Below are 17,857 nucleotides of genomic sequence, written 5' to 3'. Positions count from 1 at the left end.
AAGAGCTGCATGGAAACGATTATGTGAATTGTGAACATGCCTAGACATGTTAGTATTTTCCGAATCGTGAATATATGACCTCCATTAAATGTTGCTTGACGAAATCCACATACTTAATCACCAACAGCATTTATAATATAAAGCACAGGGCTACTAGAGGGGACGTTGAAGAATATGTCCAATGCAGTAGGTATAGGCCAATTCTCCTACAGTTAGTGCACACAGTGTATCACTTTCCACATGTATTGGGCTTGCCATACATTCCGTTCGTCAGGGATACTTTCATTTAGCAGTATCTTAATTTCAAGACTATACTGTAATGATACTCTGTCTTCCAGGACGTAGAAATTGTGATTTCAATGGACTCGGCCACTTGCTATTGACCGAAGGCGTCTCTGAAGGCGATTCGTGCTTTCAGTTCACTGTGGATGACTGATGGTGTTTCGCCATATATGAAGGCATTCCGTGACGCTGCTGGCTGTCTGAGAGCGTGGCGAAACTGTCCGAGAAGGAGAATTAACAATGAACGTGAACGCTTTTCCAGATCTTGACATGACGTCAAGGGGTAAGTGCGAAGTGATGTTCGTTGTCAGCGATCTGGTGTGGCTACGTAATGGGGAACAGCCCATTGATCTGTCGAGGCCTTCGGTCCGTGACTCGCTTCCAACTTCCACTCATTCCTTATTCATGTGCTGACCGCGCGCTCCGTCTGGTTTTCAACGGCCCCGAGAGAACAGGGTACAAACAGACTTTTCCACCTCTGTGAGGAAATAATGTACCATGATCTAAAAGTTGTCTGAGTGCTGAGAAAATAAAATATACGACCCATTCCTAAGCTGCAGAAGGAAATTGATTCTCTGGACACGTTTATTAATGAGCTTACGCAATTAGGTCTCCATATGCCATATGTAAAATTACTGCTTGCTAAATCAGTCTTCATATCCACTATATTAGCAACGTGATGGTGATTGATCAAGAAGTACGCCTCTTCATTTTCGAATTCTTGTGATGAATAGGCGTCTTACAACCCCTCCAGTGTGGTGTGCAACAAGTGTGTAGTCTATAGTCACCAAGTTTCTTCGTTCTGTCTCAGAAGTGACCGTACACCTGCGAAAAATGTTTCAGTTTTTTCAAACATTCTATAACAGTTATTAGGAAATTAGCAAAAGATTGTAATTAACTACAGCTATCGGTGAAAGTCATTCACTTCAACGAAATATATCAGGTATTTCACCGATGTATGTTTTCAGTAATAGTGGGGCCATGGAACAAAGTAATGTTCAAAACCCCCAAGAGATGAGGCGTATGTAAACTAAATGTTCGGCTGACCAGTCGAAGAAATCGTTTCATTGCAAACCTGTTGGTTTCATATAAATGCCCAACTAAAACTGTGTAAGTCCCTACGACTGTTGAAACAGAGTCTAAGTTATTCGACGATGATCATCTAATTAAGTCATAATTGGCCACTTGGTATCACTCGGTTTAACAAGTCTCGACAGTGGTTGAAATAATGGAAGCATGACGTAACCACCACCGAAATTGTGAGGTTTCTCAACTTGCTGGTTGTCAAAATTTTCTAATTATCATTATGGCGACAGCAATGTTAGATACTGTTTTCCTTGTCAGAAAATAAGTGAATGGTGTGGGCAAACACCATACAGATTATCAGAGAATCTACAGCGTCACTCGTAACTGGCAAACCAACACTTTCTCTGAACTGACAGAATAAAACAGTCTCCCAGAACAGCCGGAAAAATAATCTACCAGCACTACCTGAACTAGAGCCTCCCTGGCCTGCTGGGTCAAGGCTTCCCCTGCACTTTCTGGACAACAGTTCACCTGCACTGGCTGGAAAATGGGCCACTTTACTACCTGGACAAGGATCCCCCTACATTGTACAAACGTCTCACTGCACTGCTAGGACGAGAGTCTCCAAGCACTGATGGGTGCCACAATGAGCTAGAATGAGGGTCCTCTACAGTGCCAGAATAAGAGTCTACCACTCTGAGTACTCGTGAATCTCCCCAGTCAGCAGGATGAAGATTACCGGCACACGTTGGATCGAGCGTCCCCAACACAATCAGTCTGAGAGACCCTCAGTTCGAGTATAATGACTTTTCTGCAGACTAGAAATCTACTCTGTAGGAGTCAGCATGGGTTTCGAAAAAGACGGTAGTGTGAAACCCAGCTCGCGCTATTCGTCCACGAGACTCAGAGTGCCATAGTCACGGGTTCACAGGTAGATGACGTGATTCTTGACTTCCGCAAGGCGTTCGATACAATTCCCCAGAGTCATTTAATGAACAAAGTAAGAGCATATGGACTATCAGACCAATTGTGCCATTGGATTGAAGAGTTCCTAGATAACAGAACGCAGCATGTCATTCTCAATGGAGAGAAGTCTTCCGAAGAAAGAGTGATTTCACGAGTGGCGCAGGTGAGTGTCATAGGACCGTTGCTATTCCCAATATACATAAATGACCTGGTGGATGACATCGGAATTTCACTGAGGCTTTTTGAAGATGATGCTGTGGTGTATTGAGAGATGGTAACAATGGAAAATTGTACTGAAATGCAGGAAGATCTGCAGCGAATTGACGAATGGTGCAAGGCATGGCAATTGAATGTAGACAAGTGTAATGTGCTGCTAGTACATAGAAAGATAGATCCCAATCATTTAGCTACAAAATATCAGGTCAGTAAGTGGAAGCAGTTTATTCCAAAAATTATCTGGGAGTACGCATTAGGAGTGATTTAAAATGGAATGATCTTATAAAGTTGATCGTCGGTAAAGCAGATGCAAGACTGAGATTCATTGGAAGAATCCTAAGGAAATGCAATCGGAAAACAAAGGAATTACGTTGCTTTACGCTTGTTCGCCCACTGCTTGAATACTGCTCAGCAGTGTGGGATCCGTACCAGATAGGGTTGATTGAAGAGATAGAGAAGATCCAACGGAGAGCAGCGCGCTTCGTTACAGGATCATTTAGTAATCGCGAAAGCGTTACGTAGATGATAGATAACCTCCAGTGGAAGACTCTGCAGGAGAGACGCTCGGTAGCTCGGTACGGGCTTTTGTTAAAGTTTCGAGAACATACCTTCACCGAAGAGTCAAGGAGTATATTGCTCCCTCCTACGTATATCTCGCGAAGAGACCATGAGGATAAAATCAGGGAGATTAGAGCCCACACAGAAGCATACCGACAATCTTTCTTTCCACGAACAATACGAGACTGGAATAGAAGGGAGAACCGAGAGAGGTACTCAGGGTACCCTCCGCCACACACCGTCAGGTTTTCTTGCGGAGTATGGATGTAGATGTAAACCGTCCACATGGTTGGATAGAGAGTTCCCCATACTGTCGGGAAGAGAGCCACACACTGTCAGAATGATGGTCCCCTCCCCCCATCCCCCCCCCCACCAAAGTATCATGAAAAGAGTCTCATCAAGCTAAATGAGCGAGGGTCCTCCCCACTTCCCAAACAAGAACACTTCCCTTCCCCTCCCTCAAGTGCACGAGCAAGGGTCCTCACCACAGCGGAAACGAGATTTACCCCACGCTACTGCAACGACCTTCCCTCCACACGGACGGAACGACTCACTGACAGGTAGAAATTCTGCCACCTCCCTTACGCTTCCGAACGAGAAATCCCGTCACTGACTGTCTAGTTCTGTATTTTCAACTACTGTTCATATCCTTACACTGGATGATCAGATCAGTCTGAACGCTTGTAAGGATGTTGCAAGGTAGGTTGTGCTATTATTATAAGAAAAAAATTCGATACGTTTCGCTGTTTTCGATTAATTAGCATTGAAGTTAACCAATCAGGTATTTGTGCACGCAAAACCCAAGCAGGCTGCCAGAGGTACTGTTGCCAAAACGTGTTCTTTGTTTGCTAAGATGAAACTGACAACCCCCCGCCCCTCCAAAAAAAATAATAGCACATGAAACCCTTGGATGGAGCGAGTTTTATGGTTGCTACCATCTAATTTCCAGGTTTTGTATCGCTCCCTTGTTCAGTTTGAGGAGACCAGATGAATAACGCGTTTGACACCACCATCTTTGGCAGGCTGCTTGAATCCACTTGAGCAATACCTGAGTGGATAACCTTAACCCTAATTACATCAGAAAAGGTGCAAATCATCTATTTATGAGGTCAACCTACTCCTCTGTAACATCCTCACACGTTTTTCAGAGCGTTTTTAACCACCCTGTATGAAAAATATATGTTTTTGTTGCCGTCCTGGTACTTTTGATGACATAGTGTACAATGAAAAGATTTGAGAACCTAATGCCGAACCCTGGCGGACGCCTAATTCTGAATGCCTGCTTTGTCATTTGGTCGCTGGATTGTGTGCCACATTCGTAACTGATGATATAGAATCCAGGTATCTGTAGTCATAATTCCACTTTCATCTACATCTGCATTTACATCTACATGGTTAGTCAGCAATTCACACTTAATTGTCTGGCAGAGGGTTCATCATGCCATTTTCGTACTACTCTACCATTCCACTCTCGAATGGAGCGTGGGAAAAAGGAACACCTAAATCTTTGCGTTCGAGCTCTGATTTCTCTTATTTTATTAGGATGATTATTTCTCCCTATGTAGGTGGCCGTCAACAAAATATTTATGCATTCGGAAGAGAAAGCTGGTGATTGAAATTTCGTAAATAGATCTCGACTCAAAGAAAACTACCTATGTTTCAGTGACTGCCACCCCCAATCGCGTATCATATCAGTGACACTCTCACCCCTATTGCGCAGCACTTATTTGCACTTTTTCGATGTCCTCCTTCAATCCTCCCTACTAAGAATCCCATACCGTGCAGCAGTATTCCCGCAGAGGACGGACAAGTGTAATGTAGGCTGTCTCTTAAGTGGGTTTGTCGCATCTTATAAGTGTTCTGACAACAAAGCGCAGTCTTTGTTTCGCCTTCCCCACAGTATTATCTATGTGGTCTTTCCAGTTTAAGTTGCTCGTAATTCTAATTTCTAGGTATTTAGTCCAATTGGCAGCCCTTATATTTGAGTGATTTATGGTATACCCAAAATTTATCGGATTTCTTTTAGTCCCCATGCGGATGACCTCGCTCTTTTCTTTGTTTGGTGCTAATTGCCACTTTTCGAACCATACAAAAACTCTCTCTAGATCATTGTGTAATTGTAATTGATCGTATGATGATTTTACTACACGGTAAATTACAGCGTCATCTGCAAACAAATGGGGCGGCTCAGATTATGACCTGAATCATTTATATAAATCAGGAACAGCAGAGGGCCTATGACATTTACTTGCGGGACACTAGATATCACTTCTGTTGTACACGATGATTTACCGTCTATCACTACGAACTGTGGCCTCTCTGAGAGGAAATCACGAACCCAGTCACACAACAGAGACGATACTCAATATGCACGGAAGTTGATTGATATTCGCTTGTGTGGAAGGGTATCAAAAGCCTTCTGGAAATCTAGGAATATGGAATCGATCTGAGATCCCTTGTCGACAGCACACATTACTTCATGGGAATAAGAGCTAGCTGTGTTCCAGAAGAAAGATATTTCCTGAATCCTTGTTGGTTATGTATCAATAAGTGATTTTCTTGAAGGTGATTCATAATGTTCGAATACAGTATATGATCCAATATCCTACTGCAAACTGAGGTCAGTGATATGGGTCTGTAATACAATGGGTGACTATTATTCCCTTTCTTCAACATTGGTGTGACCTGTGCTACTTTCCAGTCTTTAGGAACAGAACGTTCGTCAAGTGAGCGGTGGTATATGATTGCTAAGAAAGACACTATTGTGTCTGCATACTCTGAGAGAAACCTGATTGGTGTATCATCTGGATCTGAATACTTGCCTTTCTTAAGTGATTTGAGTTGTTTCGCAACATCTAAAATATCTACTGTTATATTACTCATGCTAATAGCTGTTCTGGTTTCCAATTCTCGAATATTTACTTCGTCTTTTTTCGTGAAGGAATTACGGAAAACTGTATTTAGTAACACCTCCTTAGAGGCACCATCATCCGTAACATTGCCATCACTATCGCGCAGTGACGGTATTGACAATTTTTTGCCACTGATGTACTTTGCATACGACCAAAATCTCTCTGCGTTTTCTACCATATTTTGAGACAATATTTCATTGTGGAAACTATTAAAACCACCTCGAATTGACGTTCGCACTAAATTTCGAGCTTCCGTGAAACTTAGCCAGTCTTGGGGATTTTGCGTTCTTCTGAATTTGGCATTGAGCCGAGCAGTTTTTTTATTTTTGCCGATGGACGGAAAATGGTTCTGATGTTATTTTTCTCCAAAATCCTGGCAGTCTAGGCCATAGGTTGTCCAGCGTTAGGAAGGAACACCAGATGGTTTGTGTCTTCGTAGGGGTCGTCTTCTTTCTTCTTCTTCTTCCACCCGAGAGCGCGTCTTATTTGTGTCTCTGAGTAGCCGCTCCTGTGAAAGATTTCCCGAAGATGCTGCAAATCATTTGGTAGGCTCTCCTAGTGGGTACGAGTATGCCTCTTGGTGCTCTGTGCACCAAGTTGATGAGCACGGATTTCCGTTGTGGTGAGTGGTGGCAGCTACTGGCGTTTAGGTACAGGTCCGTGTTCGACTCCCTTCTGCAGACATGACACCCCAGCGTGCCATTAGTTTTCTTCTTTATCAGAATATCGAGGAAAAATTAGCATCTATTTCCTTTTACTTCCGTAGTGAACTTTAAATTGTCGTGTATGCTGATAAGGGGGTCATTAAAGTCTCCCATGTGTCGTCCGGATACCGAAAGAATGCCTCTGGATTTAGGGATGCTTTTTCGAGAGCCGTTTCCCCTATATGCCTCATATATAGGTTTGCGATGCCTGGCGCTACGGGCATGCCGAAGCGACTCCGTCTATAAACAGTGTTGCATGATTTTCAGTAATATTTAGTTCGCACTATACAAAACGCTATAATAACATAACTGTGGCGATATGTCGCATAACCCGATTCGTGTTTCATCCAGATTGCGTCGTTACACACCCACGTTCCAGGAAGACAGGTGCCGTCTCCCGCGACAATACGTTATTGTCACTGCCGTAGTTGGGGTATACAAAACGTTCTGCTACAATGTATAGTTGACATAGTACTCCCGCACGGAGATTATGCAGCAACGTACTTTGTTTAATATAAACTCTCTCTGCAGTGTGTCAAGAAATCGCAATTTATTCGATGGACTGCTCCCTTCTCGACGTTCTGGAGGAATAATCACCATTTCGTTTCCTTCATTCCAGTCACATCCGCAGCAATTCAGACTCACCATATGTGGCAATTGCAGCTCTCTAGATATAATACATGTTACACATAACATAAAGACAACGTGAAATGATTTTCACGTGGAATTTTCTCCAGGCAGAATAGAAGACACCTAAGTCGCCATATTGGATTGACTGTGTGTTTTGATAATCTACTGCTTGAGAATGTCATAAACAGGGCACTAAAGTGGACAGTTGATTAAATTTTTTATTTTTGACCAATGCTCATATGACAAAAGAATCAGTGATCTAACCCTAGAGATTCGTAAACCGAGTTGTATATCAGAAGGGAATCCATCTTCGGTGAGACCCTGCGGAGCCTGAATGTGAGGAAAACAAACGGCGTCCACAGATAACATGATTGTTCGCGCACTGCACAGAGAAGGGAAGGGTCCTAGGTCGGTTCCCAGTCTGAAACACTGTCTGGAATCATCACAACTCTTTCAACAGAAACACAATAAGCTGAGAAATATCATTCGAAACTGCGTGTAGTCATAATTGTATAATATCAACATTTAATTTCAATCCCTACCATCAACAACTTTCTATATTTGATAAGCGTGCTCCAAACTTGAAATCTAGTCCAAATTTATGAATAAAATTTTTCATATTGTGTTCGATGCCGCTTCTTTCAACGAAGTACATTTTCTAGAAAATACTACCTGCCACTGTCACCAACGTTGATAAGTTCTCTGCTTGTTCCTGTGCTCTGACAATCGCTTTGCCTTTTCCTGGCATATCCCTGGCCATCATTTGTTTCTGTACTTCTGGGAACTGCATTGTCGATTAGAGACACTCATTTCTTATGCAGCTAAATTCTTACTGAATCACCAAGGTGTTAACCTTTAGTGTTGCTAACAGTTTCGGTGATTACAGATCGTCTGCAGGGATGTGGAGTTTTTCCATATCAGTTTCTTTGTAAGTACACAGATGACATTACGGCCTACAACGTATAACATCAATGACAGGAACTTGGCAAGAGTGTTTAATACAAAGGGTGAAAACATTGTCACCTATCACGCTCACGCTGTTACTGTAATACGTGAAAGCGTGCCTGATTCACCCAGTTGATAAAACGTAAGGCGCGACCACTTGATGCATCTACCATTGTTAGAATGGCATGTGGCAGACGACCAAGTATCGCCTGCAATGTCAGACATGAACTAGTTCAAATGGTTCAAATGGCTCTGAGCTCTATGAGACTCAACTGCTGTGGTCATTAGTCCCCTAAAACTTAGAACTACTTAAAACTAACTAACCTAAGGACTTCACACACATCCATGCCCGAGGCAGGATTCGAACCTGCGACCATCGCAGTCAAACGGAGACATGAACTAGTCTGTAATATTTAACTGAAGCCGAAAGACATCATTCAGAGACACCGACACAATAGCATACGTCAGCACCATTACAAAATGTTGGCTAACATTAGAAAATGAAGTGAGAGATGATATGTTCCTTGCACAAATATACACCGAAGAGCTAAAGAAACTGGTACACCTGCCTAATATCGTGTAGGGCCCACAGTGAGCACGCAGAAGTGCCGGAAAACGACGTGGCATAAACTCGACTAATGCCTGAAGTAGTGATGGGGGAACTGACACCATGAATCCTGCAGGGCTGTCCATAAATCCGTAAGAGTACGAGGGGCTGGAGATCTCTTCTGAACAGAATGTTGCATGACATCCCAGATATGCTCAGTAACATACATGTCTGGAGAGACTGGTGACCAGCGGAAGTACATAAAATCAGAATAATGTTCCTGAAGCCAATCTATGGCAATTCTGGGTGTGTGGGGTGTCGCGCTGTCCTGCTGAAATTATGAAATTACCTAAGTCCATCGGAATGCAAGGTGGATATGAGCCGATGATTACGAACGTGTAACCTGGCACAGTCGTATCAGGGGCTCCCACATCTTTCCAACTGCAAACTCCCCACAGCATTACAGAGCCTCCAACATCTCCCACACTCTCCTACTGATATGCAAGGTCCATGAATCCATGATGTGGTCTCCAAATTCGTACACGCAGCTCCGCTCGTTACAATTTGAACCGAGGCTCGTCCGAGCAGGTAACAAGTTTCCATTCCATTCATAAACAGTCCAGTGTCGGTGTTGAAGGACGCAGGCAAGTTGTAAAGCTCTGTGTCGTGCAGTCGTTAGGGGTACACGAGTGGGCCTTCAGCTCCGAGCCCATATCGAAGATGTTTCGTTGAATGGTTCGAACGCTGACACTTGTTGATGGCTCTGCATTGAAATCTGCAGCAGTTTGAAGAAAGTTTGCATCTCTGTCACGTCGAACGATTCTCTCCAGATCCCGTTGGTGCCATTCTTGCAAGATCTTCTTCCGGCTAGAGCGATGTCAGAGGTTTGATGTTTTACCGGATTCCTAATATTCACGGTACACTGATGAAATGGTCGTACGGGAAATTCCCCACTTCATGGCTAACGCGGAGCTGCTGAGTCCCATCACTCGGGCCCTGACTGTAACACCACGCTCAAACTCAAGTAAGCCACCATGACCCTGCCACTGTAGCAGCAATAACTGATCTAACAACTGCGCCAGACTCTTGTTACCTTACATATGCGTCGCCGACCGCAGCCTTGTATTCTCCCCGTTTACATATACGCGTATGTGAATGTGGATACCTGTACAAGTGTTTGTGACGCTTCTGTGTATATATAGTTAAAAGAAAAGTGTAGTGCTGTAAATAATGTATATGATAATAGTACCCATACAAATGGTGGTACTATAATTTGCCAGTCAGAACTTGAAAAAGATAAAGAAACAAGTCACATGCAGAACACCCTGTCGTTTCAACGGCTAGGAAAAGTATATATGGTACTTTTAGGTGAACCATGGACCTTGCCGTTGGTGGGGAGGCTTGCGTGCCTCAGCGATACAGATGGCCGTACCGTAGGTACAACCACAACGGAGGGGTATCTGTTGAGAGGCCAGACAAACGTGTGGTTCCTGAAGAGGGGCAGCAGCCTTTTCAGTAGTTGCAGGGGCAACAGTCTGGATGATTGACTGATCTGGCCTTGCAACATTAACCAAAACGGCCTTGCTGTGCTGGTACTGCGAACGGCTGAAAGCAAGGGGAAACTACAGCCGTAATTTTTCCCGAGGATATGCAGCTTTACTGTATGATTAAATGATGATGGCATCCTCTTGGGTAAAATATTCCGGAGGTAAAATAGTCCCCCATTCGGATCTCCGGGCGGGGACTACTCAGGAGGATGTCGTTATCAGGAGAAAGAAAACTGGCGTTCTACGGATCGGAGCGTGGAATGTCAGATCCCTTAATCGGGCAGGTAGGTTAGAAAATTTAAAAAGGGAAATGGATAGGTTAAAGTTAGATATAGTGGGAATTAGTGAAGTTCGGTGGCAGGAGAAACAGGACTTCCGGTCAGGTGACTACAGGGTTATAAACACAAAATCAAATAGGGGTAATGCAGGAGTAGGTTTAATAATGAATAGGAAAATAGGAATGTGGGTAAGCTACTACAAACAGCATAGTGAACGCATTATTGTGGCCAAGATAGATACGAAGCCCACACCTACTACAGTAGTACAAGTTTATATGCCAACTAGCTCTGCAGATGACGAAGAAATTGAAGAAATGTACGATGAAATAAAAGAAGTTATTCAGATAGTGAAGGGAGACGAAAATTTAATAGTAATGGGTGACTGGAATTCGAGTGTAGGAAAAGGGAGAGAAGGAAACATAGTAGGTGAATATGGATTGGGGCTAAGAAATGAAAGAGGAAGCCGCCTAATAGAATTTTGCACAGAGCACAACTTAATCATAGCTAACACTTGGTTTAAGAATCATGAAAGAAGGTTGTATACGTGGAAGAACCCTGGAGATACTAAAAGGTATCAGATACATTATACAATGGTAAGACAGAGATTTAGGAACCAGGTTTTAGGTTGTAAGACATTTCCAGGGGCAGATGTGGACTCTGACCACAATCTATTGGTTCTGACCTGTAGATTAAAACTGAAGAAACTGCAAAAATGTGGGAAATTAAGGAGATGGGACCTGGATAAACTGAAAGAACCAGAGGTTGTACAGAGTTTCAGAGAGAGCATAAGGGAACAATTGACAGGAATAGGGGAAAGAAATACAGTAGAAGAAGAATGGGTAGCTCTGAGGGATGTAGTAGTGAAGGCAGCAGAGGATGAAGTAGGTACAAAGACGAGGGCTGCTAGAAATCCTTGGGTAACAGAAGAAATATTGAATTTAATTGATGAAAGGAGAAAATATAAAAATGCAGTAAATGAAGCAGGCAAAAAGGAATACAAACGTCTCAAAAATGAGATCGACAGGAAGTGCAAAATGGCTAAACAGGGATGGCTAGAGGACAAATGTAAGGATGTAGAAGCTTATCTCACTAGGGGTAAGATAGATACTGCCTACAGGAAAATTAAAGAGACCTTTGGAGAGAAGAGAGCCACGTGTATGAATATCAAGAGCTCAGATGGCAGCCCAGTTCTAAGCAAAGAAGGGAAGGCAGAGAGGTGGAAGGAGTATATAGATGGTTTATACAAGGGCTATGTACTTGAGGACAATATTATGGAAATGGAAGAGGATGTAGATGAAGACGAAATGGGAGATACGATACTGCGTGAAGAGTTTGAGAGAGCACTGAAAGACCTGAGTCGAAACAAGGCCCCCGGAGTAGACAACATTCAATTAGAACTACTGACGGCCTTGGGAGAGCTAGTCATGACAAAACTCTACCAGCTGGTGAGCAAGATGTATGAGACAGGCGAAATACCCTCAGACTTCAAGAAGAATATAATAATTCCAATCCCAAAGAAAGCAGGTGCTGACAGATGTGAAAATTACCGAACTATCAGTTTAATAAGCCACGGCTGCAAAATACTAACGCGAATTCTTTACAGACGAATGGAAAAACTGGTAGATGCAGACCTCGGGGAGGATCAGTTTGGATTCCGTCGAAATGTTGGAACACGTGAGGCAATACTGACCTTACGACTTATCTTAGAAGAAAGATTAAGAAAAGGCAAACCTACGTTTCTAGCATTTGTAGACTTAGAGAAAGCTTTTGACAATGTTGACTGGAATACTCTTTTTCAAATTCTAAAGGTGGCAGGGGTAAAATACAGGGAACGAAAGGCTATTTATAATTTGTACAGAAACCAGATGGCAGTAATAAGAGTCGAGGGGCATGAAAGGGAAGCAGTGGTTGGGAATGGAGTGAGACAGGTTTGTAGCCTCTCCCCGATGTTATTCAATCTGTATATTGAGCAAGCAGTAAAGGAAACAAAAGAAAAATTTGGAGTAGGTATTAAAATTCATGGAGACGAAGTAAAAACTTTGAGGTTCGCCGATGACATTGTAATTCTGTCAGAGACGGCAAAGGACTTGGAAGAGCAGTTGAACGAAATGGACAGTGTCTTGAAAGGAGGATATAAGATGAACATTAACAAAAGCAAAACGAGGATAATGGAATGTAGTCAAATTAAATCGGGTGATGCTGAGGGAATTAGATTAGGAAATGAGACACTTAAAGTAGTAAAGGAGTTTTGCTATTTAGGAAGTAAAATAACTGATGATGGTCGAAGTAGAGAGGATATAAAATGTAGACTGGCAATGGCAAGGAAAGCGTTTCTGAAGAAGAGAAATTTGTTAACATCGAATATAGATTTATGTATCAGGAAGTCGTTTCTGAAAGTATTTGTTTGGAGTGTAGCCATGTATGGAAGTGAAACATGGACGATAACTAGTTTGGACAAGAAGAGAATAGAAGCTTTCGAAATGTGGTGCTACAGAAGAATACTGAAGATAAGGTGGATAGATCGCGTAACTAATGAGGAGGTATTGAATAGGATTGGGGAGAAGAGAAGTTTGTGGCACAACTTGATTGGAAGAAGGGATCGGTTGGTAGGACATGTTTTGAGGCATCAAGGGATCACAAATTTAGCATTGGAGGGCAGCGTGGAGGGTAAAAATCGTAGAGGGAGACCGAGAGATGAGTACACTAAGCAGATTCAGAAGGATGTAGGTTGCAGTAGGTACTGGGAGATGAAGCAGCTTGCACAGGATAGAGTAGCATGGAGAGCTGCATCAAACCAGTCTCAGGACTGAAGACAACAACAGGTGAAACAACACTGGAATAAAGAGTGAGGAAACTGAAAAGTGCAGTTATACTAGGTGTGGTAAGTGGCGGTAGTGTCTGACCGGAGGGGTGTAGAGTAACCAATGAATGCTTAATTCAGCTCCGGTGCTCGCTTTGTAGTGGCTCAGCGAGGAAGAACGCACCTCACTCTGTTGGCTGCTTCTGGCGCAGACGAACGGGCGACGAATTCCGCCCTGGCTAGAGGATGCAGCGTAGACAGCCCTGTAGATGACCGGCAGCCTCGGTAGGCCACGGTCATGACGTCAGCACCGCGCTCGGTGGTAGCACTATGCGCAGGCTCTCAGCACACTGCGGCGGCACACTGGGATTGCTGTGTGCAGAAGTCGGCTGTCGGCTATCTGCCCTCTGGGTAGTGTCGGCTGGTGGCTGGCGCAGAGGCACCAAGTCATATAGGGAACATAGTGCAGGCAGCAGCAAGTGTAAATGGCAGGTTAAGGGTGTTGTGGCGCTAATTCCCGTGAGGAACTCAGTGCTGGTGGCGACAGGTGCATCGCTGTTGCTGGTGATGCCCAGTTCTATCATTTTCTGGCGTGGCCCATGCGTCGTAGTGGTGGTGCTGGGCTCTGGCAATTCAATCGTGTTTATACTGATCAAAGGTTCGTTTGATTCACTGTAACCAGACACGAAGTGACATCACCTATAACAAGAGAGTTCCTCTGATTCGGTGTCACTGACCCACCTGAAATGGTTATTACTGACAAGCGGTGCAATCTTCCGCTGAGTGCAGCTCACTGCATTTTGCAATCCTCTTGTGTGTATGGTATCCTGACCCACAGTGGCCACTAGCCTGTGAGCCCTAACGCAGTACGTCACAGTGTCTTTCTCATTTACTTCTTACAACTTTGGCTAAAAGATTGGGTAACAACAGCATTCTGCCCCAATCTGCAGAGACCCAGCTTTTCAGGTCTGACTCCAACCTCGTTCTTTATGGAGATTACCTTTCCCCTCAACTTTGAAAACAATTACAGACTACTACAATGGCTATTCTTCAGTACTATCCAATTAGTATTTTAATCTTCAACTATATAAATCTACTTTTCATCCCTCGCTCCGGGAATCCAATCTTTGAGAACTTGGATAATCCCTGGGCCCGGTACCAGAACGGCTTTTCCATTCAGAGACGAAAAACCTATTCAGAGCAAAATCAGAGTCACTATGGTGCTATTAATAGCGACAATCAGGATCGCAGTGTCCTGAAATCTACCATACCGACACTGGTTCACAGGTTCCAGCAACTGCTCTGAAGTGATCTGCCCCTCTTGTGCACCTATCATCGGACATAATGAATGGTGTGCGTTTCGTTCCCAGGAGTCGTTTAGGAAGACAAGGTTTTGTTTGGACATCTTCTCTGTGCGTTCATCTCCCCAATACCACTGTGGCTGTGTTACATTCAGCAGCGTAATACCTGAACGTATGGACTCATGGTATCACACGTAGTCGCTTTGATCACCAATCCTATTCCTTGTAATTCCAAACGTCTTGCTCCCATAACATTTCCTTGCTCTTAGAAACTAGCAACCACTATTAAGCTGCTGTGTACTGAACACACGCAGTGCAAACCAGCTTTCTAAAAGTACTGCTTTGGTTCCCTCGCCAATTTTGGCATGGACATCGCTCTGCTATACCACTGAACAGTTGCGTGTTTACGCGTTTCATACAATTGTGACTTCACGAGTCGGGCGTATGGCGATTACCCCACTCTGACACTGCTGAAGCTCAACCTCATCCATCGCCATTCTACGGTCCCCATTTTGTGCTACTGCTAAAACCGCCTTCTCTCTTTCTTTCACAAAACTTCCCAGCTGCCTTCAGCTTCACTGTGTAGATCTGCATTCTCCAACATTTAACCAATGTGTCCTTACTCAGTACTGGAAATCTCACTGATACGTAAAACTGTGTACCATGTGTTGTAATCCACACAGTTGTGCCTTGGCAAGTTCTCGCTGCTCGCCTCTGCTCCCAACAGTACATTGATGAGCCACAATATTACGCTCACCAACCTAATAGCCGGTGTATCCACCTTTGGCACAGATAAAAGCGGCAACGCGTCGTGGCATGGAAGCCATGAGGCCCTGGTAGTTCGCTGGAGGGAGCTGGTATCACATGTACACACGCAAATCACCGATTTACCGTAAATTCCGGACAGAATGATGATGAGCTGACACCACATTCAATCAAATATCAGATGTGTTCAATAGGGTTCAAATATGACGATTTGCGGAGTCCGCACCAATTAGAAGTCGCCACCGTGTTCCTCAAACCACTTCATAACACGCCTGGCATTGTGGCAACGGGCATTATCCTGTGGAAACATGCAAATTCCGTCAGGGATCAAGAACGTCATGAAGGGATCACGTGGTCTGCAACCAGTGTACCATACCCATTGGCAGACATGGTGCCTTGCACGATCTCCACTGGATCCATGGATGCTCACGTGAATGTTCCCCAGGCCGTAATGATGCTTCTGCCAGTTTTTCTCCGTCGTGCAGTGCAGTTGTCAAGAAACTGTTCCCCTGGAAGACGACAGATTCCTGCGCTCCCATCGGCATGACGTAGAGGATATCGGGAGTCATCAGGATGATGCAACGCTCGGCCACTCCGCCAACGTTCAGTGCCTATCGCACATGCCCATTCCCGTCGCAGTTGCAGATTCGTGGTGTTAACGCTGGCACATGCATGGGTCGTCGGCTGTGGAAGCTCTTCGTTCGAAGTGTTCCACGCACCGTGCGTTCAGACACACTCGTACTCTGTCCAGCGTTAAAGTGTGATGTTAGTTCCGCCACAGTCATCCGACTGTCCTGTTTTACCAATCTGCGCAGCCTACGACATCAGACATCAGTAATGAGGGATGGTCGCCGATCCCAAGACGTCTAGACGTGGTTTCAGCTTGGTCTCACCACGTGGTGAAGACATTCACCACAGTACTCCTCGAACACCCTACAAGTCGTGCAGTTTCCGAAATGCTCCTTCTGAAACTCTGGGACATCACAATCCGTGCTTGGACTGCGTCAAAATTCCGGGTTGGAGTCCTAGCTGAACTTCCTTAGTAAGCTGTCGAAGGATGTCCTTGTTATTCAGTAGACCGCTCTCCAGATTACCCGACAGCGTGGAGTTCCCTTTCACAGCTGTAGTATTTGCTTCCGATAAGCACCTTGCATTTTCTGTTGTTTTGTTCAATTCGCTCAAGTCCCTTGCGTCTGCTACAGCGGATATGGTCTTCAGTACTCTACATGCAGCATCTATACACTCCATTTTCAGCCTCCTTGACTCATGCAACACCGTTCCTGTCACTTCATACATCTACTCCCTCAACCATTCTTACGTCCGGAGCAATCACCTGTGTTAGTTCAACACATTTCTAAGCGAGCGCCTTTATTTGTGTTTGCAGGAGATCAACTACGACTCGCCGAGGGGAGGCGTGTCTGTGATCACAGAGAAAGGTGACGTCACGACCAGCTACCTGCTGATCCAGCGCGCCGACTCCCCAGACTCGGGGAAGTACACCTGCCATCCTTCCAACGCCAACCTCAAGACTGTTGTCGTTCATGTGCTCAACGGTAGGTAGACTCCCAACTTCGCAGTATCTTTCCGTGTATCACCTTGCATTATTTAACTTTAAGCAAAGATAAAGTACAGAACAAAGAAAATGTGAACTCATAGTCGTAAAGTGGATTATAATTAAAGTTCCGCATTTGTTACAGGGTAAGTGCCTTCAGTTCTAAAACAAATATTTTGTGATTTGCTACACTTGGAGGATTTTTTGGAAAATCTTTGATCACAGTGGTAAAGTAAATGCTTAATACAGAACCTGCAGTAAAATCAGTCACATGGAAAAAGAGATTTAGGTTATCAATATGCGATAAATATCTACGAACAAGGTATATCTCACTTAAGTCGACGTAAGTCTGGAAATTTGGTGCAACATTTTAACAATGGCACTGAAAAAACCCATTTTGTTATAGACTGTACAGCATATTATTTTCGTATGAAGTAGGATAGAGTCCCTTAGGCTACATTTATGGTACATCCAAGGGTACTAATCGAACACTCTCGTGTGAAGAATTTGAAATATTCGACGGCTCAAACAGAAACTGACCCTACCATCAGTTACACACACAAATTATAGTAACACTAGGTTCATTACTAACATCGTAACAAAGCTAAGATTTTGGAAAAAAATTGCAGACTGACTTGAAAAATAGCCGAATCACTGTTTTACTTTCTTTTCTTTTTGTATTAGAAAGGAGACAGTCACATGACCATTTTAGAACGCCGTAACAGGTTTTAACCAGCTAGTGGTCTTCTTCAGAATAAAGACAAATGCTGCAAGCGGTTTCCGTGGCGCTGTTAACAATGCAGTTTCGACAGTATTAAATGCTTATGT

At 43.9% G+C, this 17,857-nt stretch overlaps 1 protein-coding gene across 1 annotated transcript in view; it reads left to right on the top strand.

Annotated features, from left to right (window-relative positions):
* Nucleotides 1–17,857, top strand: part of LOC126267104 (zwei Ig domain protein zig-8-like) — a 437,751-nt gene that overhangs the window by 327,082 nt on the left and 92,812 nt on the right. The window contains exon 5 of the mRNA XM_049972001.1: nucleotides 16,862–17,030. Coding sequence (XP_049827958.1) covers nucleotides 16,862–17,030 — 169 coding nt within the window. The remainder of the gene's footprint in view (nucleotides 1–16,861; nucleotides 17,031–17,857) is intronic.

Source organism: Schistocerca gregaria, chromosome 4 (genome assembly GCF_023897955.1).
Source record: "Schistocerca gregaria isolate iqSchGreg1 chromosome 4, iqSchGreg1.2, whole genome shotgun sequence".
Lineage (NCBI taxonomy): Eukaryota > Metazoa > Arthropoda > Insecta > Orthoptera > Acrididae > Schistocerca > Schistocerca gregaria.
Note: the sequence above shows the minus strand (reverse complement) of the source record. Positions and strands in the feature narration are given on the sequence as shown.